At 37.3% G+C, this 23,228-nt stretch overlaps 1 protein-coding gene across 1 annotated transcript in view; it reads right to left on the reverse strand.

Moving 5' to 3' along the window:
* Positions 1-7,112: 7,112 nt before the first annotated feature.
* LOC114031744 (meprin A subunit beta-like) overlaps positions 7,113-23,228 on the reverse strand; it is a 57,565-nt gene continuing 41,449 nt past the window's right edge. Inside the window, 4 exon segments of the mRNA XM_027846878.1 lie at positions 7,113-7,328; positions 8,456-8,660; positions 17,078-17,210; positions 21,260-21,456. Of these exon segments, the coding sequence (XP_027702679.1) occupies positions 7,113-7,328; positions 8,456-8,660; positions 17,078-17,210; positions 21,260-21,456 (751 nt within the window).

Here is a 23,228-nt window from a genome sequence, read left to right on the forward strand (position 1 = left end):
AGAGTGCGGGTCAAAGTAGAGGATTGCGGGGAAGGGAAGGAAAGTTGTTTGGGTTAGGTGGTCTTAGGAGAGGTAGTCTGATCTCAGGCACAGTTGTCAGGGGAAAAGCATTGTCCTGTCTTTTTCTCCTCCCCCAGCCCCCAGCTTCTGCTATCAGTGATTTCTTCATGGACTTCCTGCCACAACCCATCAGGGCACATGGGTTGATAGGGAACTGTCAGGTACTAAGCATGGGGATAGTAGGCTCTGAGCACTAGTGGTAGGGAAGAGTATTGGTACCACCCCTCACTGGATTTTTTTACCTGGGACAAAGCCCCACTAAAAGAAAATAAAGACTGGGATTTAAGAATATCTCAAAGGAAAAAGTAAATTTTCATTTGATGAGCCTAGTCCTTGTACTATTTAATAGAATGTAAGCTCCTTGAGATTAGAGGCTGTTTATTTATCTTTGTATCATCAGTCCCTAGCACAGTGCCTAGAACATAGTAGGCACTTAAAAAAGGCCTGCTGATTGGATGATTGCTTCTCCCTGGTTACCTCATTAGGACAGCCAATCCTGGGTCCCACACTTTGTCCTGATTCTGGGACTCACTGAGGCACACCACCTAACCAAGAATCAATCAGCTTTGCTCAGGACTTCTTCAGTGAGATCTAAGTACCCATTACACAGTTCTACACATATATAAATACATTAAGGTAGCTAAACTGGTCTTTTTTTGTCATTGAGTCCTCATCCCTCAACATGGAGTTGGCTGAAAAGCAAAGTCTGACTAGCTGGCATTATTCCATTCCTTAATTGATGATATACATGATTTGAGAGACTAAAGATCCTGATGGATGCATCTTAGCATAGATTTCTTGCCCTACAAATAACCAAGACATAAGAATAGGCAATAATATTTCCTAACAAAACTTAAAACAAAGGCATAAAAAAATACAATGGAGGATCTGATTGAGTAATTTCTTTTACTTCAAAGTTTCTCCACAGAAACTGAAGAAAGATCAGTTTCTCTGATCTTTTCTTCAGGAATGTTCAGAAGCACTCTATTTCATCAAAAAATCCACTTTTCCCTCGTAGCATTATACTCAATTTTGCTGGGTAAGTTATTCTTGGTTATAAGGCCATATCTTTTGCCTTCTGGAATATCCAGCCCGCAAAATTCCTGAGTACAGACTGAACCAGATTAAAATTGAAATTAAACATTTTTAATAAAAGAAATAAAAATATAATAAAACTGATCATGTTAATATGTGGTTTTCAAACTCAACATGTGGCCCACAGGATTCTTATGTACAGTTTTAGTGGCCCCCATTTCTCTTTAAGTTTGACAATATTGCTCCAAGGGATAAATATCATTTCAATAAGTGAAAGTGGGAAGAAAATGTAGTCTAGGCTTAGGAAAGAGCTTGAGCAAAGCCCTGGAGATATAAGAGTAGAGTGCATGTTTAGAGAGGATAGAGATGCCTAGTTTGGTTGGAATGTTAATGCTTAAAAATGAAAAATATTAGCTAAGACTTGGAAGGGTTGGTGGTGCTAAGTTGGGGGGGTGGGGTATTGAATGCCAAGCAGAGGAGTATAAACTGTATTAAGGAGAAAAGAAAGATTTTTGAGAAGAGAAGTGCCATAACCATATTGATATATAAGAAAAATCATACTGGAAGGAATTGTGAAGGATAAATTGGAGAAAGAGGCACCTGGAAAGAAGTTATTGCAATATTCCAATCAGGTGTGCTCATGTAGGGGCAGTGGGAATGGAGGAAGAAATAAACAAGAAAGGTTTTGTAGTGGTGGATTCAATCAGATTTATTGACTGGATATGAGGTGAGAGAAAGTACAGTGCTCTTATTCTGTAGGCAAAGAAACCAAAGCACTCAAGAGCACTTGCCCAAGTTTATAAAGATAATAAAGGAACAGACAGGATTCAAACCCATGTTTCCTGACACCAAATACAGCACTTGTTCCACCCACTGTTCTGCTCAATCCCACATCCTCAAGCAAAGACTCAGGTCACCTCTAGCCAAAGGAGGCATAGGAGAGGACTCCAAATAACATAATGGCTGGATTGTGGGAAGGTGACATGCCCCGTACCCCAATTATAGGAAATTTGATATTCCACTTCTGAAGGGTTGCAAAGCCCTGCGATCCTCAGGGAGATTCCTTGAGAGCAGCCTGAGCTATTTCTTCCAAATATATCAATGCAAACAAAATGACACAAAAACTGAATAACTTTTACCAAAAAAAATCCTTTGACAGTATTTCCAATTATTTACAGACAGCATGTTTTCAGCAGAAAAAAAAGAGTGATTAGAGGTTACAAAAAACTGTTATTTCCCACAGCTGAAATTTGTTCCTGAATGAATCCATGATGAGAAGGCAATGCATTTTCCAATCATTTTCTATTGTCATTGTTGTTGTTGCTGTTTGTTATCTTCAGAATTGGTTTCAGCAAGATATATTCTACTAAAAGGAGAGAGAACAACTTATTACATAATTCATAAACGTGAAATTTTTATTTTAATGAATCCCAATGAAATGGTCTAATCAATGGCTTTCTGGAATTATTCCACGGTAGCATTCAGCCATATCCACTGCCTCTGAGATTCACCAAACTTAATTGACTGTGTTCAAAGAACATTTCTCAAATCTAATGAGCAAGGCAGTATGCTAGGCACTGGAGATACAAAAGTGAAAAAAATCATCCTGTCTCTGCCCTCAAGGGACTTATAATCTAATACAATGTGTAAGAAACAACCATGATATGAAAGGGCCAAAGAAGATGCAAATATAAAGAACTCTAAGATAATTTGAGGCAGAAGAGATTGCCCAAATGATTGCTCAGACCTTTTGGGAGATCTCTTTAAGGTCTTATCTAATTATCTCTGCCCCTACACTATCTCCATTAACAGTGAGATGACTGTGAATGTTTTGCATTGGGTAAAATTTAAGATGGTCCCTCACTGTAGGAAAATATTTAATTATGGTGAGAATAGAAATCCTGAATTTGGCAGGATGGTCCTGCATCTTAGCTTGACATCTTGCATCAAACATCCCCTTGAATCTCCCTCACTGACAAATTTCAATCTTTCCAGGTCCAATTTCCTCATCAAAATGAAGCTATCAGTACTTGCATTACCTTCCTTTCAAGATTATTATGAGAAAAGGCAACTGAAAACCTTAAAGCACTACATACATGTGAATTATTATTCCCTCTCCTCTTTAAAAAAAATTATTTTCTCTTACCTTCATTTTCTTTACTTCATCTATATAAGAGATAATAACAGCCCCTTCCTCCAAAAGTCATTGTGAAGACCAAAATGAGATGACTTACATTAAGTACTGGCCCTACCTTAAAGAGCTCTTTAAAGTCAAATCAACAAGCATTTGTTATGCACCCACCTACTATGTGCCAGGCACTGTGCTGAGTACTGAGCATATAAAGAAAGAAAAAAGATAGCTCTGCTGCCAAGGATCTCAGACACTAAGTGGGAGAGATAACATGCAAACCACTATGAACAAACAAGATAAATTGATGGTGGTCTCTGAGAGAAGGAGCTAGGATTAAAGAGGATTGGGAAAGACTTTTTGTTGAAATTAGAACTATAGTTGACATTTAAAGGAAGCCAGGAAAGCCAGAGACTAAGATGAGGATAAAGAGCTCTAGGCATGAGGCACAGCCAGTGAAAATGCACAGAGTTGGGAAATACAGTATCTTGGATGAGGAACAGAAAAAAGGACAGTCACTGATATCTGAGTATTGGGAGGGGAGTGAAGTGTAATAAACTGGGAAAGATCACAAAGGGCCAGGTTATGAAGAGCTTTTAAAACCACAGGATTTTATATTTGATCCTGGAGGTAATCGGGAATGGAGGGTGGCATGACTTGGTCACACCTGTGCTTTACAGAGATCAGTATGACAGCTGGTTGGAGAAGGAATTCAGGGAGACCAATTGAAAGACTATGACAATAGTCCAGGTGTGAGTTTAGGAAGACCTGCTCCAGGGTAGTGGGAGTGTTAGGGGAGAGTAGGGGGCATATAGTAGAGACATTACAAAGTAGAATTAGTAGCAGAATCCATATGGAAAGAGAAAGAATGAGAAGTTGAGGATGGCCCCAAGGTTGTGATCCTGGGTGAAATGGAGGATGGTGATATCATCAACAAAAACAAGAAAATTTAGAAAACCAGAGGTTTGAAGGAAAAGATAATGACTTCAGTTTATATGTGTGATGATGATGATGACCTGTTTTAATTACCTAAACTATAGCTTTTCCATATCTTATAATATTTGCACATTTACTGGGAAATATCTTGGCTTGTCCCATCTGCATAACTTTATTGGTCATCTCTCTGGTCATATCTCTCTTCCTTAGTTCCATTCCTCAACCTTGACCTTGATTCCATTCAACCTGACCAACCTGACCAACCTAACCAACCTGTCAACTTTAGCTGATGGAAGAAGGTTCAGGATATTTACTCATTGTATCCACTGTTGGCCTCCATGAAATCTCTCAGCCTCAGATTTAACATCCATAAAACAATTTGTAAACTCTATAAAATTTGTGGGTACATTTTCTCTCCAAAATGACAAGTCTGTTGACTAAATTGTTTTTTCCCTATGCCTTGCTTTATGATAAAGCTTAAAAACTGTCTTTCTGCCCTAACTTTTGATTAATTAACTATAAAATGAAGTCTGATATATGACTCAGCTTCCTTCTAGCCACGTGTGAGCATCCCATGACACTCTGGCCTGCGATTGTGTTCTCTCCCTGCATTCTTTCCTTTGATGAATTCTTTAGCCCTCATATGTATAATTATCCTTTCTGTTCAGATGACTTCTCCCAGATATATAGATAGATAGAGATACAGATATATGGATAGATAGATATGGATATGAATAGATACATCTTCCCTCTACATAGCCATACCTATATTAATATTTATATGTACATATATGCATCCCTAATCTACCTCCTGAATTAAAGACCCGTGTTACCAGCAAGTTCACCTGGAGGTCCTATTGGCATCTTAACTTCAACATGATCAATCAATATACCTTGAATTTCATTTATATCAATTATTCATAGGATAATAGATGTAGACATGGACCTCAGAGACCATCCAGTCAAACTCCCTCATCTTATAGATGAGGAAACTGTGACCCAGGGATGTTTCTTGACTTGCCAAACACCATACTGGTAGCTAGTTTCAGAGGTGAGATTTGAACCCAGTGTCTCTGACTCCACACTCAGTGATCTCTAGGCTCGTACTATGTGCTAAGCCCATGTTCTAGAACTTTCCAGACTTACATACTTCTCCTCATCATGCATGCTCCCATCCAGCCAAACTGGCCTTAAAAGGTGAGGTATCCCTCACCTAAGACATCTCATTTCTTATTTCTGTGTCTTTGCACAGGCTGTTCCTCATTTCTACATTCCTCTTATTTCTCTTTTTACCTCTTAGAATCCCTCTGCTCCTTTAATGCTCAGCTCAAGAACCACCTTCCACCTAAGGCCTCTTCTGATCCCTCTAGGTGCTAGTGCTTCCCCATTGAAATTAACTTGTATTTATTTTCTATTTTGTACAATTAAGTATACATGTTTTTCCATGTTAAACTGTAAGCTCCTGGAGGGCAAGGACTGTCTCATTTTTCTCATTCTTTCCATATACCTTTAATGACATCTATATTACAGCCAAACTGAATCTGTTAACTTTTTCAAATATGATTCATAAATGTTATTCTATCTCCTCCTTTTGTGCCTTGGCAAAATTGCTCCCTATGTCTGTTATACATTCCTTATACTCTTCTATACTCCTAATAGAATTCCTCATTTAGTATAAAGCACAACTCAGGTGCCATCTATTGCTGTAGTTCTTTACTGATTCCCATGGATATTACCTCTCTCTGTGTCTCTTTCTCTTGGTCTTTCTCTGTCTCTCTATCTCTCCTAGTCTGTATTAATCTCAATTACTTAAGAATTTATCCAGTGTCTTAAATGACTTCTATGTCAAAGGCATAGTTGGGACACAAAGACCAAAAACAAAAAACAAAACAATCCATCCAGTCTCTTTCCTCAATGAGCTTACTTTCTAATGAGGAATGCAAACACATCTACATACATATATGTGTGTTTGTGGATAGGCACATGTATGTATATTTGTATCTTATATATACATCTATATGTATATATATTATGTGTATGTGTGTAAAATCCATATATAATATATACAAGGCTTCAGGCAAAAAGAGGAATTTGAGCTGAATCTTAAAGGAAACATGGATTCTAAGAGACAGAGAAGAAGAGGGAATGCCTCGCAGGAATGGGAGAAGCCTAGTAGAAAAGGCCTGGAGATGAGAGGTGAGGAGGCATGTGTGAGCAACAGAAGGTAGGTCTGCACAGTGTATACTGAACACATAGAGGGGAATAATGTTTGATAAGGTTGGAATGTTTCATTGGAATCAAGTTGTGAAGGGCTTTAAATTCCAAGGAAAGAAATCTGTATTTGATCCTAGCGGTAAAAGGGAAGACACTGGAGTTTACTGAACACTGGGGTGACATGGCTTAGGAAAATCACCTTGGCAGCTTCACGGAAGAAGGATCATAGTGAAGAGAAACTTGAGAGAAGGAGACAAATAAAGATGCTATTATCATAGTCCAGGGAGAAGTGATGAAGAGCCTTAACTAGGGTGGTAGCTCTATAAGAATGAAGAAAGAGGTGAAGATGAGAGATCTTGGGGAAATAAAAAAAAGTATATTTGTGCCACTAAATATAGGGGGAGGGAAAATGAGGCATCAAGGATGACCCCAGTGATGAGAATCTAGGTAACTTGAAATTTACAAATTATGTAAGTTCAATTTTGAAAATCTTTGCTTCACTCTTGCATTTTCTTGTTACTAAGACCGCATGATAATGTTCAGGATTCTTCTCCAATTGAATAAGCTTCTAAGCCTCCCCCAAATTGAGTTGGGCCAAGGAGAAAGGTCTTTAAGTACGTAGCAAGAGATCTAAATCTGGAAAGCACCTGTGAAACCATCAAGCTGCATTCCCTCACTTCAAAAATGAGGCAACAAATTGCCCAAGGTCACACAGATTGTAAGAATTAGAGACATGAACTTAATAGAGCCAGATCCTCTCATGCCATTGTTCTCTCCCAAGACCCCACTTCCTCCCATCATCAACATCATCCCTCAGTCCTTTCTCAGAGAAAATATGAGTCAGCAGACAGGAAATCAGGGAGAAGACAGCTAAAAAAGTCCAGGCTTTCTTCTCTCTGTGTGCTGACGTCACATTGTCTATCCCTTCCATGGATTGAATGAGGAGCAGGAAGTACTACAGCAGAAGAGCAGGAAGATTAGTGGAATTACCAGTCTCCCTCTACTATGTCTTCATTACTAGGACTCAACTCCTAGGATATCACATATTTAAATACAAATTTGAAACAAAAAGTGTTCAAAAAACCAAATTATTTACTTTTTTAAAGCAGTGTGTAACATATGTGGTCTGACAACCAAAAATTATTTATCTAAACATTTTTAATAAAATAAATAGTGCTAGGCATTGTCAGGAAGACCTGGGTTCAAATCCTACTTTTGACACTAATTATATAATATGAACAGTTCTTATGGCCTTAAGAGGCAGGTTGGTGGTGTAGAAGATAGAGCACTGGGTCTGGAGTCAGGAAGACATGAATTCAAATCCTGATTCAAACACTTATTAACTATGTGGACCTGGGTTAGTCACTTAACTTCTGTCTGCCTCAGTAACCTTCTTTTGTAAAATGAGGAAATAATAGCACCTGATATAACTATTTACACATAGAAGAAAAAATGAGTCTGAGAGGCTAGAAGGAAATGCCTGAAGCCCTATGCTTACCTACTATGTGTAGTACTTATATTCTTGTTGTTCAGTCATTTCAGTCACATCCTACTCTTCATGATGCCATTTGGGATTTTCTTGTCAAATATACTGGAGTGGTTTGCCACTTCCTTCTCCAGCTCACTTTACAGATGAGAAAACTGAGGCAAACAGGTTAAGTGACTTGCCCAGGGTCACACAGTAAGCGTTTGAGGTCAGATTTGAACTTAGAAAGGTTAGCCTTCCTGATTCCAGGTCCAGCACTCAATCCATTGTGCCACCCACCTGCCTGTAGTACTTCCAGCCTCTGTCTTTCTTCATAAAAAATTAGTTGCATTGATAATTTTTATTTTTTTTATCATTTTTGGATATATATCTCTATGTCCTTCTGAACCCTGTCTTATAACAAAGAAATCATTCAAACAAGAGTAAATACTATAATGGCCATGTGCAACCTGCTGCGCCTGTAGTACCCTACCTCTCTGCCAAGAAGAAGGGAGCATATTTCATTATTTATTCTCTGGGATCAAGATTAGTTATTATAATGACTCTGTATGATTTTCTTTGATCATTTTTGTTCCGTTATATTATTGCATACTTACATGTTCTAAGGTGATATTCTATGCATTGGCATTATTCTTTAGGCTGTATTTCTTCTTAACACAGTAGACACTCACAAGAGTCACTGTCAGCATAGTAATAAATACAACTGCAGGGAAGAGTACTTCTACAATTATGGCATTCTTGGTGGAGGTTTTCCTCTCACATTTTTCTCCCATGTACCACCAGTCTTTACCTGATTTACGCCTATAGAATGAGAAATTAGACTCTGAAATATTATAGCAAAACATGCTTAGAAAGCTATTTGGTTAACATTCAGCCTGGTCATTTTCAAACAGGTATCAGTCACTCCATAGGAGGAAAATCACTGGAAAAGTACATATTTTATCAGTTGAAAATGTTGACTTGTGCATTTGTGACTTCAGTTTTCACAACACCATTCTTTCTTATGGAGTAAAAAATTCTTATTATGACCAGATTTAGAACTACTAAGGACAGTGGGAATCATCTAACCAAATGTCTTCATTTAGTACATATGGAACTAAAGGCCAAGAGAGGTTTCATGTGTCCTTTTCATGGTCATCCAGGTAGTAAATAATGGAGTCAAGATTCCAACCTTATTATACTGGCTCCAAATCCAACATTTTCTATTGCCCTAAAATGCTTTAATGTCACTTGTAAAGGTTGCTACTAAACTCACAGAATCATGTAAATTAGAATTTATGATTCACTCTCAGCTTCTTCTCTAGAGGAGTACCAAATTTAGAACCTATTCTCTTTGCCCTGGACTTTTCTTTCTTAATGATGCCTTTTGAATTAATGCTTGAATGTGGGGTTCAAAATTTTAGTGAGATCTATCTGTTGGAGAAAAAAAAACACCCCTCTAGTTTTCACAAAAGTAGGACTGAGGGCAAGCAAAATAATATATGAAATCCACAAGAGAATTACAAATACTCATGTCTGCCAATTCAAACTCCTTCTTCCTTTCCCTCCTTTACCAGAACTTTTGAATTAGAGACATCAAAAAGTGCCAGAATGGGCCAATTTGAAGTTCTCTCTTTGTGACCAAAAAGAAGGTAACAGACATTGGAAACGTGTCAAAAAGGTCTATGAAACCTAGCAAGTAGAAATATCATCTTCTTAATGGCCAAGGGTAAGCTGGTCATGCATAATACCCCTTCAGTAGAACAACTGCCCAAAGATTATACATTTATCCCTTCCACATTGCAACTTTCCCTATTGCGATTTCAACATATCACAGGTCGGCATAATACATTAAATGTGAATTTTGGGGAGTTTTATAGAAGCCTCAGATGACATGCAAAGGCCAGCAGATGACACAGGAAAAGTTTAGAAACTCAGGAATGCATAAAATGTAGGTATAATATTGTATAATATCAACCCAAATTTTACAATAAGTTACTGTAAACACCTCATAAAAGAAAAAGAAAAAAATTCAGACTTCTCTGGTATGAAAGGAGAGCAAAAAGTTTTTACTTGGATTTTCCAGATCACAGGGGCATCCCTAACCCCTGTGATGTGGAAAGGACAATTGTAGTTACAGAAGGAAGGACTCCCTATTCAACAAAAATTGCTGGGAAAACAGGAAAGAAGTCTGACAGCAATTAGGTTTAGACCAGTATTTCATAACATATACCATGATGAGTTCCAAATGGATATATGACTTAGACATAAAAGGTGGCACCATAAACAAAGTAGAGATGCAAAATAGAAATTACCTTTAGAATTATGAATAACAGAATCATTCATAACCAAAAAATGGGATGGAGACAATCAACAAATGTGAAATGGACAATTTTGATTATGCAAAATTTAATAGGTTTTGCCCATACAAATCTAATGTAGGTCAGGTTGGAAGGGAAACAGTTAAATGATGAAAAAAAGTTTTTGCTGTAATTTTTCCAATAAAGTTCTTATTCCTAAGACATATAAGAAACAGATTCTAGTTTATAAGAACAAGAGCCATTCTCCAATTGCTAAATGGTTAAATATGAACAGACAGCTCTTAAGAAAAGAAATCTATTTTTTAAAAAAAATATGAAAAAGTTCCAGATGATGAATAATCAGAGAAATGAAAATTAAATCAGGTCTGAAATTTCTTCTAACACATCAGATGGACAAAGTTGACAAAAAAGAAAAATGATTAATGTGGGAAAATAGCAATATTAATGTACTTTTGGTGGAGTAGTAAATTGTTCTGACCAATTTCTGGAAAGCAGTTGGGTATTTGGTGTATTTTGGAATACCACATCATTCATTAAACTGTGTATCTCCTTAGACACATCAATGCCATTACCAATTTTATGATAAACCAAAGATATAAAAAAAAGGGAAAAGGACCCATATGTACAGAAATAAACCACTATATTTGTTACAACAAAGAACTAAACCCTCATCTTTGTAATAGCAACTTTCTTCCAGTGACACAATGTAGCTTTGAAGCATGGAACACCATAATTCCTAAAGGATCAAAATTGCAGGGAGCAGATGATTAATTTCAATACCAAGGAATCAGGGGCTCTTCCTGGATAAGTAACAGAGGGTAGACCCTTCCCAAATCACACCATTTTAGAAGCACCAAAAACTTCCAAACCCCAAGAACTAACTCAGAAAAGAGCAGTGCAAAAAGCCTGAAGCTTGAGACAGCGGCCTTCCTCTCTGCACCACCACCATGTTAGGAACAGACCCCAACATTAATATAAAGATCCAAATCAAGACATTGAATGGAAAAATTGGCAAACAACAAAAAAACCTGACCCCAAAAAGCTATAAGGTGACAGGGAAGATCAAGACATAAACCGAAAAGAAGATGATGAAGTCATAACAGCTATAATCAAAGTCTCAAAGAAAAATGTGAATTGGACACAAACCCAACAAGAATTCCTGGAAGAGCTAAAAAAGTATTTTCAAAATCAAATGAGAATAGTAGAAGAAAAATTAAGCTAAAAAAAGAAAAGGAAGAAAACTATGAAAAGACAATTAACAGCTTGAGGAAAGAGCCATAAAAAAATACTGAAGAAAATATCACCTTAAAAAAAACTGAATTGGCCAAACAATAAAAGAGAAACAAAAATGCACTGATGAAAATAACTCCTTAAAAAGCAGAATTGGTTAAATGGAAAAAGAAGTACAAAAGCTCAGTGAAGAAAATAATTACTTAAAAATTAGAATTGGGTAAGTAGAAGCTAGTGTCAAAACTGGAGGCAGAAAGACTTGTCTCCTGAGTTCCAATCTGGCCTCAAACACTTACTAGCTGCATGACCTGAGCAAGTCACTTAACTTTGTTTACTTCAGTTACTCATCTATAAAATGAACTGGAGAAGGAAATGGAAAATCATTCTAGTCTCTTTGTCAAGAAAATCCTAAATGGGGTCACAAAATATCAGACATGACTGAAACAATTGAACAACAACAATTAGAAGCTAATAACTTTATGAAATATCAAGAAACAAAACCACAAAATCAAAAGAATGAAAAAATAGAAGAAGATGTGAAATATCTCACTGGGAAAAAAACTGACCTGGAAAATAAGTCAAAGTGAGATAATTTAAGAATTATTGGATGACCAAGAAGCCACAATCAAATAGAAAACCTATGCATCGTATTGCAAGAAATTGTCCAGCAAAACTACCCTGATATGATTAAACCAGAGGATAATATAGAAATAGAAAGAAGCCACTGACCACAACCTGAAAGACATCCCCAAAATGAAAATTCCCATGAATATTATAAACAAATTCTGGGGCTCCCAGTTCAAAGAGGAAATACTTCAAGTAGCCAGGAAAAAAAAGCATTCAAGCGTTGTGGAGCCATAATCAGGATCACACAAGATTTAGTAGCTACCACATTAAAGAAAGAGAGGGTTGGAATATGATATTCCCAAAGAGTTGTGATTACAACTAATAACAACCTACCCAGCAAAACTGGGTATAATCTTTCAAGGGAAAGAATATAATGAAACAGAGGATGTTCAAGGATTTCTGAAGAAAAGACCAGAGTTGAATAGGAAATTTGACTTTGAAATATAAGACTCAAGAGAAGCATAAAAAGGTAAACATGAAAGAGAAATCATAAAGGAATCAATAAGGTTGAAATGTTTACCTTTCTATAGGGGAAGCTGAGACATATCTTCTAAGAATTTTTACCATTATTAGGGCAGTTAGAATTAGTCCATTTCAAAAGGGAATGTGGGAATGAGTTGATTATGTTGGGATGATGTAAAAAAATACAAATGAGAAAAAGGGATACTTTGAAAGAGGGAAGGAGAGGAAGAATGGAGAAAATTATCTCATATAAAAGAGGTACACAAGGAAGATCTTTTACAATGGAGGGGAAAATGTTAGAGTAACAGGTGGGCAACTCTTGAACCTCACTCACATGAAATTGGTTCAAAAAAGAAAAATATAAAAACATACTCAATTGGTCATTGAAATCTATCTAACCCAACAGGGAAGTAGGAGGGCAAAGTGGAGGGGGGGGGGTTATAAGAGGGAGGGCAGATAAAAAAAACAATCATCAGAAGCAAGAAAGACTTGAGAGGGGTACAGGATAAAAAGAGAGATAGAAGGATAAACAGAAGAAAACGAGATAAAAGGAAATGCAAAGTTAATAATCATAACAGTGAATGTGAATGGGATGAACTCATTAAATGGAAGCAAATAGTAGAATGAATCAGAAATCAGAACCCAACAACATGTTGTTTACAAGATTACACACTTGAAACAGAGAGACATACACAGAATTAAAATAAGGGGCTGAAGGAGAATCTATTATGCTTCAGCCGGAGTGAAAAAAAAATACAGGGATAGCAATTATGATCTCAGGCAAAGCAAAAGCAAAAATGGACCTAGTTAAAAGTGATAAGCAAGGAGCCTACATCTTGCTAAAATGAACCATAAAAATGAAGTAATATCAATATTTATATAAACACCAAGTGGCAAATTCTTAATAAAAATGTACTGGGGAGGGGGACTCAACTTTCCCCTCTCAGAAATAGATAAATCTAAGCATAAAATAAATAAGACAGAAGTCAAGTCGATGAATAGAATCTTGGAAAAGTTAGATATGATAGACCTTTGGCAAAAACTGGTTGGAAATAGAAAGCAGTCACCTTTTTCTCAGCTGAATACTGGAGTTGTTTGCCATATCCTTCTCTAGCTCATTTTACAGATGAAGAAACTGAGGTAAACAGGATGAAGCTACTTCCCAGGGTCACACAACTAATAAGTGTCTGAGGCCAGATTTTAACTCAGGTCTTCCTGATTCCAGGCTTGGTACCCTTTCTACTGAGCCACCCAGCTGCCCATTAGGTTTAGCCTAAAGCTACTTTTTTTTCCATGGAAGTATTGCACAGATAGCCCCAGTGGGGGTCTTAGGTGTTCACTCTCAAAATGCAGATATTGGTCCCAATTCTGTTGTCAGCTGACCATGTGAACTTGGATAATTCTCAACTCTCCTGAGTCTCTTTTCTATCATTTCTAAAATGGGAATAAAAAAGTCATTTCACTTTAAGGGGAATTCTATATGTTGGAGACACATTGAAAAGGAGAGAGGGAGGGGGAGAGAGGGAGAGAGAGAGAGAGAGAGAGAGACAGAGAGACAGACTATGCTGGGATGAGGGATGTTTTAATGTTTTCCATATTCCTGCATTGGAGTCCTTCAATATCTTATTGTAGCATGAAGGCAGCCTTGAGTTCTATACTAATGGAACACTAGCTCTGACTGGGCTTTGGTGAAGGTCTCTTCAGCTGTCATCCAAGAAGGAGCCAAATTAAGTTCTGAGAGGCCCATGGGTCAGGCTGGGCAACAGGTGTTAAATATTTTTGGACATAGGATTTCACAACTAATAGAAGGGTTGGGATCTGCAATGGACAAGTGTGTCTGGGATATGCTTCTAAATGTGTAAATGATTCTCCAGGGGGGAAAAAAAGTATTCATGACACACTTTAAAATTTAAACTGCATTTTTAACATTTTCTCCATTATTTTCTTATGTCTAGACAATCGTCATGGCAATAAAGCAAATCCTGAAATGCTCAGTCATTTTTTCAGTTGTGTCTGATTCTCTGTGACTCCATTTGGGGTTTTCCTGGCAAAGATGCTGGAGTGATTTGCCATTTCCTTCTCTATCTGATTTTACAGCTGAGGAAACTGAGGCAAACAGTGTTAAGTGACTTGCCCAGGTCACTTCCAGCTAGTAAAAGTGTCTGAGACCAGATTTGAACTCACAAAGATGGATCTTCCTGACTGCAGGTCAAGTACTCTGCCCACTGCACCATCAAGCCTCTCTTCCTGATTTATAGTGTTTGCCAATTTCCAAGGTGTAAATGCTCACACTGAAAATTTAACCATCAGCTCTCAAGAACAGGTACCAGCTGACTCAAGTATGCCCCTGGTTGTATCTTACATCAGGGAAACAGTGGATACTTTAAGTATTGTTATTAACAGTGTTATCATTATCAAGGAGAAGTGGTGTACTTGAGGAAACTGAATGAAGAGCAAATTAAAAGACCACTTGTTTTGTGTGAAAGGAGTTAGTTTTCATCACAAATTTTGGGTCAAGCAAGGTAACTGTTGAAGGTATTGTGGTAGCTGTGAATGAGGGATGATGATAGGATCATAGATTTAGAGCTAAGAAAGACCTTAGATGTCATTTAATCCAACCCTTCATTTTTCAGTTAGGAAAACTGAGGGCTAACCATTAGAAAATAAACTCATTGTGAGTAGTGATCATTTCATTCTTTGTACTTGCATCTTCATCTCCAAGCAGAGTGCACCTTGGGAAATGAGAGGCCAGGAAAAGTAGATAGGAAGAGCCAGTTATTTCCATTAACAAGGAAAGCTAGAGGAGCAGCCACGTGCCACAGTGGGTAAAGAACCAGGGTTGGAATCAGGAAGATCTGAGTTCAGATCTGACCCCAGTCATGACAAAGAGGAAAAAAGGAATTCCCTCCCCCTTCCCATTTAAAAAAGGAATAATAAATATTTGTGCAGCCAATTGCACAGTTTACCTCACAGGATTATTGTAAGGAAAGTACCTAAGGAACTTTAAAATAGTCTATACTATAAATGTGAGTTATTATTCATCTTCAATCAAGCATTTATTAAATATCTATTATCTTTTGGATATTGTGTTCATTGTTAGGGATACAAAACAAAAGCAAGAACAGCCCCTACCCTCAAGGAGCTTACATTCTAATATGGGAAATAATATACAAAAAAATAGGGATCTGCAAGATACATAGAATAGTTGGAGGTAAGCTTAAAGGAGAAGGCTTTATGAGTTGGGTGAACAGGAAAAGACCTGTAAAAGACACCCTTTGAGCTGAGTCTTGAAGGAAGCTGTGGCATTAGAAGAGGTAGCAAATGAGTAGGGAAAGCATTCCAACCGTGGGTGACAGCCTATACTACCAAGTCATGGAGATGAGAGATGCAGTATTGTGTGTGAGGAACAGCAAGCAGACCAGCATGATTAGATCAGAGAGTGTGTACAGGAGTGCAATGTGTAAGAGTGAAAAGCTAGGAAGGGGCCAGGTTACGAAGAGCTTAAAATGCTAAACAAAGGACTTTATATTTGAGCGTGGATATAATAAAGAGCCATTGGAGTTTATTTAAGTGGGGCACCATAACATGGTCAGACCTACGCTTTAGGAATATCACTTGGCAGCTGAGTATGGAGAGAATTAAGTTAGGAATACCAATTAGGAGGTGACTGCAACAGTCCAGGCAAGAGAGGATCAAAGTCTGAACTAGTATGGCAGGGGGATGTGAGGGGGATGTATACTGGTGACGTTGTGAAGGTAGAAAAGACAAAATTTGGCAACTGATTAGATATATACAGTGAGTAAGAGTGAGGACCAAGGATGAAACTATGGTTGAGAACCTGGGTACCTGGATATATATATGTATATATATATATATATATATATATATAAAATATATGTGTGTGTGTATGTGTATGTATATGTTTATGTGTATATGTATATGTGTATATATTGTGTATGTATATATATAGTGTATGTATGTGTGTATATATATATAGAGAGAGAGAGAGAGAGCACTTCACCAAATTTACAAAGCATTTTACAGACATTATTACATCTGGGCCTCTGTAGGCCTGTTAGGCAAACACCATTGACATTATTATCTCCAAGAAAGAGATTCAGAGATTCAGTGACTTGCCCTGGGTGGTAGCCAGTAAGTATCAGAGGTAAGAATTGAATTGAAGTCTTCTAGACTCAATGCCCAAAACTCTATTCACTATGCAAATAATGGTATTCCATTAGAATTCAGGCAATGTCATTATTCTCATTACTAGTCATAAAAGGACATAAAATGAACTACAGTGCAAAGGCAACTGCAATGGGAAGCACACTTTATTTGGAATCAGAGGATTTTCATTCATATCCTGGATCCTCTTCTATCTGTGGGACCTCTCAGAGAGTTGAATTCAATGACACCTCAGGTCCTTTTCAGCTCTAAGTCCGTGATCATAAGATTCTAGAAATGTTCTATGGGCAGCATTGTGAAGATTACAGGCAGGGGAATAAACCTTTCCCCAACTTCCAAACCTCTTTTTTTGGTAACTGAAGACACTTCATAAAGATCAAAGTATGCCCGGAGATACTAAAGCTCTCTTCTTACCTGCATTCTGCTTTGTCATTATGGATAACACAGATGTCATCATTCTCACAGATGAATCCTTCACAGACACATGAGTTAGGTTCTGATGTCATAGGAATAGATGATGACTCAGTGAAAAAGAGATGTGATATATCTAAAGGAGAAAAGGGTACATAGATGGAGGTTGGTTTTTGTTTTAATAACCATGAAATGTTAAGTTTTAGGATTGTGGGTGTGACAAAGCCCTTAGAGTCCTGTAGAAACTGAGGTTGAATCAATCAGTCAGCAATCATTGATTAATATTAAGCACTTAGTTTGTGCTAGCCATGGTGCTAAGTGCCAAGGATACAAAGAAAGGAAAAAAAATAACCTGTCCCTGCCCTCAAGGTGTGTCCATTCTAAAGGAATTGACAGCAATAACTAAATGCATAGAAGATATAAACAGAGTAGGTAAAAGATAAACTGAAGGGTGAGGTGATAGCAGCTAAATTTCCCATCACTGGAGGTCTTCAAGGGGAGGTCTTCAATGACTACTTTATGGGGATATTGTAGAAGATGTGGACATTCTGATGCAGAAAGACATGCTGTATATTTTAGGAGGTTTCAGAGCAGAGAAACTGGCATAGTTAAGTCTCAGAGCTCAGAGTTAACACATTTTACTTGATTTTATTAATTAATCAGAAAGCACCTGTGTCTTAAGCATCTACTATGTGACAGGCACATAGATAAAAATATATAAAACACAAAAATAAAACTATAATTGTGTGATTAATACAGGACCTGGCAGAATTGATGATACTGTCACTTTTATGGTCTATAGAAATATGTATGTCTCTCCATAAGAATAGGACAATGCTAAAAGATGCATGACAAGGGATGTAATCTGGTTTTCCTTCTATCAAATATACAAAAATCAAAATTTCCAACACTATATACTGGGCCATCTGCTATCACAAGACTTCTTCTCAACTCTTAAACTCCTAAGTCAGAGAAAACAAAGACTAGACCGTGTTAGAGCCAGGGACCTTAAGTTATAGAGAGTTCCATATCCTTCATTTTACAGATGAAGAAACTGAGGCCTAGACAGAGCTCAAGGTATGGTAGGTGATTTGGTGTAGACCTAGAGTTGTGTAAGTATACAAGGCTCACAGTGAGCCAACTTCTTCTACTAATACAGATTGACAACTATTCTTTACAGATGAGGAAACTGAGGCCTGGAGATGGCCCAAGGTGAGTGGGGTGATTTGGTATAGATCTGTAATTTCATTAGTATACATAGTTTACAGTGAAGAAATTCCTTCTACAACATAAATGGACAATTATTCTCTAATTTATAGTCTTGGAGAGATCCCTGGACCACTGAGAGGTCAAGGACTTTGTCCAGGATTGCATGGTCAGTATGTGTAGGAAGTGGTACTTGAACTCAGATCATCCTGACTCTGATACAAGTTCTCTAGACTCTATGCCACACTGCTTCTCATGAGGTACGCTTAACATGAAAAAAAATATAGCTCTAATTAACAAAATGAGAATTATTGAAATTAAAATATGAAATATACTCTGATGCATTATTATGGTACAGAGCTGATCCAGGATAGTCAAAGGCACCATAAGTAAAGTATGAGCTCTGGCAGGTCCAGGGGTTTCCTGGAGCTACCTCAAACTTGCTCACAAGAACTGATTGTTAAATTTTCAAGATAGCATTTACACTTTGAAAAACAGCAAATGCTGCAAATCAGGGTATGATTTACAGCTTTATTGACTATTTAAGAAAGTAATAGAAAGATATTAATAATTAAAATTAAACTTAAAAGTCTGTCTTGTATGCATTTTTTTCTGCAGAGCCAGTTGCTAAGTATTCATCAGCACACCACTGGTCTTACCTAGTTGAAAAGGTTTCCATTGGGTTCTTTGCCTCAGACCCAACCTAGCTAAACTTGAAGAAGTTCAGCATCAAAGACTAAGCAAGAAGTAATGATTTTCTTGGAACAGAAACCCATGAAATCATATACTAAGCGATGTGGTGGTTACAATTCAGGTCAATGGAGAGAGTGTACCCATCAAGCTAAAATCATGGACCTTTTGAAGTACTGATATGCATTGCCACAGCTCAACTGTTTTAAGAAATAAATGGATAATTTTTACTGCTAGAAATTTATGCAAAGAAATACACCCACCCACATACCCATACCCATACACAAATACATACACACACAACTTCCATAAATAACAATGCTGAAAAACAAAACCAAAAAAAATCTATAAAGCTTACTTTAAAAAAAAAAGGAATGAATTATCTGGGCTTTGGGTGACTTTAATGGAATTTAAACCTTTTTGTGTCTCAGACCTCTTTGGAAATTTGAAGAAGCCTATGGACCATTTCTCAGAATGCTTTTAAATGAATAAAATAAAATTACATAGGATTACAAATGAAAACAGTTACATTGAAATACAGTTATCAAAATCTTTTTAAAAAAAAAGTCACAAGCCCCTGATTTAGAACCACTTTTGTTTCAGGTTTCAGTTGTTTTGGTTTGTTTTCTTAAGGCATAAAATATATCATGAAACATGTGTGACATATTTTCCCTTCTTTTCTTCTGAATCTTTCTACGATAAACCTAAGACAGTCTCTCTCCATCTTTATGTGTGTCCTCTGAGACAGGATAATCAAGAATCACAACTAGCTAATAAAATAGATATCACAGAACTTTGTTGGTAAAAAGTACCTTAGAGATCATCCAGCGATAGGAAACCTGCAGCCTCAAGGCCACATGTGGCCTTCTTGGTCCTTGGGTGTGGCGTTTTGACTGAGTCCGACTTTTATAGAACAAATCTTTTTATTAAGGGAATTTATTCTGTGAAGTTTAGATTCAATCAAAGGGCCACACTTGAGGACCTAGAGGGCCACATGTGGCCTTGAGTCCGCAAGTTCCCCACCCCTGAATCTAGTCTAACTTTCTTATGTTATAAGGTTGAGTCCTAGAGAAGTGTGCTATGAAGTCACATGGAGAGTTAGTAGCAGAGGTGAGACTAGAACCCAGGAGTAATGACTCTCAGGCCAGGGGTCTTTCTGATATGCAGTCTCATGTCCCAGTCGATTAGCTGGAAGATAGGTATAAGTTGGACATGGTTCTTCCACACTGTCATAAACAGCTGAGTGTATGGAAATATCTCTTGCCTTCCCACCTCTAACCTCCACTTTTATGAACTCATCTTATATACCTGAAAATAGAAAATAGAAACTCACAGTAAGTCATGTACTGTCATACAAAGAAAAAATATTCTTTCAACAAAGCCTAGTAGGAAGAGATAGAAAGAGAAATTCCATTTAAAATAATTGTAGACAATATAAAATATTTGGGAAACTACCTGCCAAGAAAATGCAGGAACTACATGGTCACAACTACAAAACATTTTTCACACAAGTAAAGACAGATTTAAATAACTGGAGAAATATCAATTGCTCATGAGTAGGCTAAGTCAATATGATAAAAATGACAGTTGTAACTAAATTAATTTACTTACACAGTGTCATATCAATCAAACTACCAAAAATTATTTTACAGAGCTAGAAAAAAATAACAAAATTTATCTGGGAGAACAGAAAGTCAAAAATTTTGAGGGAATTGATGAAAAAAATATGAAGGAAGACAGCCTAGCAATACCAGGTTTCAAACTATATTACAGAACAGTAATCATTAAAACATTCTGGTACTAAGAAAAAGAGTGGTGGATCGGTGGAGTAGATTAGATACACAAAACATAGTTCTAAATTACCACAGTAATCTAGTGTTTGATAAACCCAAAGATCCAAGTTTTTTGGGACAAGAACTCTATATTTGATAAAATTTGCTGGGAAACCTGGAGATCAGCTTGGCAGAAATTAAGTATGGTCCAACAACTCACACCAGGTCACACAGTGGGTATATATTTAAACTTGAAGGTTGATAACTAGTACAAATTAGGAGAGCATGGAAAAATTGTACTCTCTACCTTGTATAATATATAATTATGTTTTATATGATTTCACATGTATAATTTATTTGACATTTCTTGCTTTTACACTGGATGTGGGAGGGATGAGAGGGAAGGAAAGAACATGAAACTCAAAAAAAAATTTTATGAATTTTTAAAATAAATAAATTTACTTAAAAAGAAAAAGAAAAGCATTCTGTACAGGAAAGTCACCTTGTGTTGACATACCTTCCACAGTCAGAAGGATGTAAACAGTATCTCCTTTGATAAAATCTCTGTTTCACGTCCTTTGGTGGGTTATATAGGCTCTGGTTCCATATCCCCAACCTCTGCTATATGATGTTCCATTGGGGAATGTTGCCATCACTCCTACTTTGGAGGGCTTGTCCCAAAAAAAGGTTTGATTTCCATTACCTGAAAAAGCACTTTATATTTATGGGTCATGTCCAGTAAGGTCAGGTTTTCGTGAGATTGGAACAAACAAGCCATGGTACAATGGTATAAGCATGACATGCGAATACGTGGTGTTTATATCCAGGGATACTTTCTCTTCCAGGTCTGTGAAGCTTGTTATTGCATTCTTAATGCTAAAGGAATACATAGTAGACAGAGGCCCAATGATCACCAGTGTGGTGTAACTGGAAAAGTGACAAAAATCCTAACCCTAAATATCTGTTTCACAGACCTGTTGTAATTCCCACCATTGGAATTTTTAGAGATTTTCTTGTTCATTTTAAATGCATTAAGAGCATATTGTATCTGGATAGAGCAACACATTAATAGAGATTACTTTAATATATTTAGTTAAATTAGTTAGATTAATTGAATGTCATTTGCTGGGAAATAAAGTCTTGAAGGAATCTCACATCAAGAAAGAAGTACAGCATGTCAATGAGGCCTGGAAGTAGGGGACCCAAGTCAGCCAAGGGCAATCATAGAACATTAGGAGAGGCCCAAAAGGGGCTCTGGAGAGAGAGAAAGGAGGGAGAGATTATTCAGAAGATAAACTTTGCTTAACTTCACAATTCTGCCTGTGCTACTTCCATCTTCCCCAAGATATTCAAAAATGAAAAAAAAACAAACAAACCAGAGAGCCCAGCGATTCCTATGGAGTCTGCTGAAGAGAAGAAAAGAGGCTATTTCCTACTTATATGCTTGTTTCTGAACTGGCTGAAGGAATTACTGAAATACACTCAGATGCTCAAAAAAGAGGTAACTGTTTGACTTATGGCTTTGTTCCGGCTAGATATTTTTCAAATTGCACCAGAACCACCTCTATTCCTAAAGCATGGAATGCTTGCACTATATTATACAGTATTGGATCAGAAGCTACTATATTTAGAACCAGAAGGGATCTTAGAGAAGGTGTCTTCCGACCCCTTCATTCTAAGAATGGGGAAACTGAGGCCCAGAAAGATAATATAATTTACCCAGGATCTTACAGAGAATGTTGTTTCTATTATGCCTTACGTTCTGAACCAAATATTACCATTTTAGTTCCTTAGCAAAATGGGTTGAGGAAATCACAGAGGAATCAATACTGACTCCATGGAAGACAGTTCCATTCTTTTCTCTGTGGCTCTACAGACGGCTCATTCTGCTTAGACTGTCAGCTGACCCTGTCATCTTGCCCTGTACTCAGAGTCCAGGGCTACGTAGCAAAGGCTCATGGGAGGAGTTTGAGGGAGGTGCTGTTTTCTGACAGAATGTCACAACTCAATATCTCCAGGTAATTCTTCAATGTAATTTGAGAAAGAATGATTTCCAAAGAATGACTTCAGGACATCATTTCCAGAGGGGCCTGAGCCATGCTCACTTCACTCCTGTCTCTGCTATCTCTCCAAACTTCTTTACTTCCTCCTCAGTCATCTTGTCTGCCTGGTATACTTTCTTCTCCCCACACCGTGCTGTAGTTCCTATTCAGTACTGTCATTTCCATTGGAATGGAAGCTCTTGGCAGTGAGGACTTTCTTGTTTGCTTGCATTTGTATCCCCAGCTCTTCCTACCATGCTTGGTACATATAAGTGCTTATGTGCTCTATCTGCCTACTTATACATCTATCTGTCTATCTATCTTTCTATCTATTTATCTATCTCTCTATCTTTCTATTTAAGACCTTAGCTTAAAAGGTCAAGGTCTTCACTGCATCTGGGCCATCACCAGTCTTTCTGACATATGTCTTGCCACTGGACCTCA

This window comes from Vombatus ursinus, unplaced genomic scaffold (genome assembly GCF_900497805.2).
Source record: "Vombatus ursinus unplaced genomic scaffold, bare-nosed wombat genome assembly UNPS02015255.1, whole genome shotgun sequence".
Classification (NCBI taxonomy): Eukaryota; Metazoa; Chordata; class Mammalia; order Diprotodontia; family Vombatidae; genus Vombatus; species Vombatus ursinus.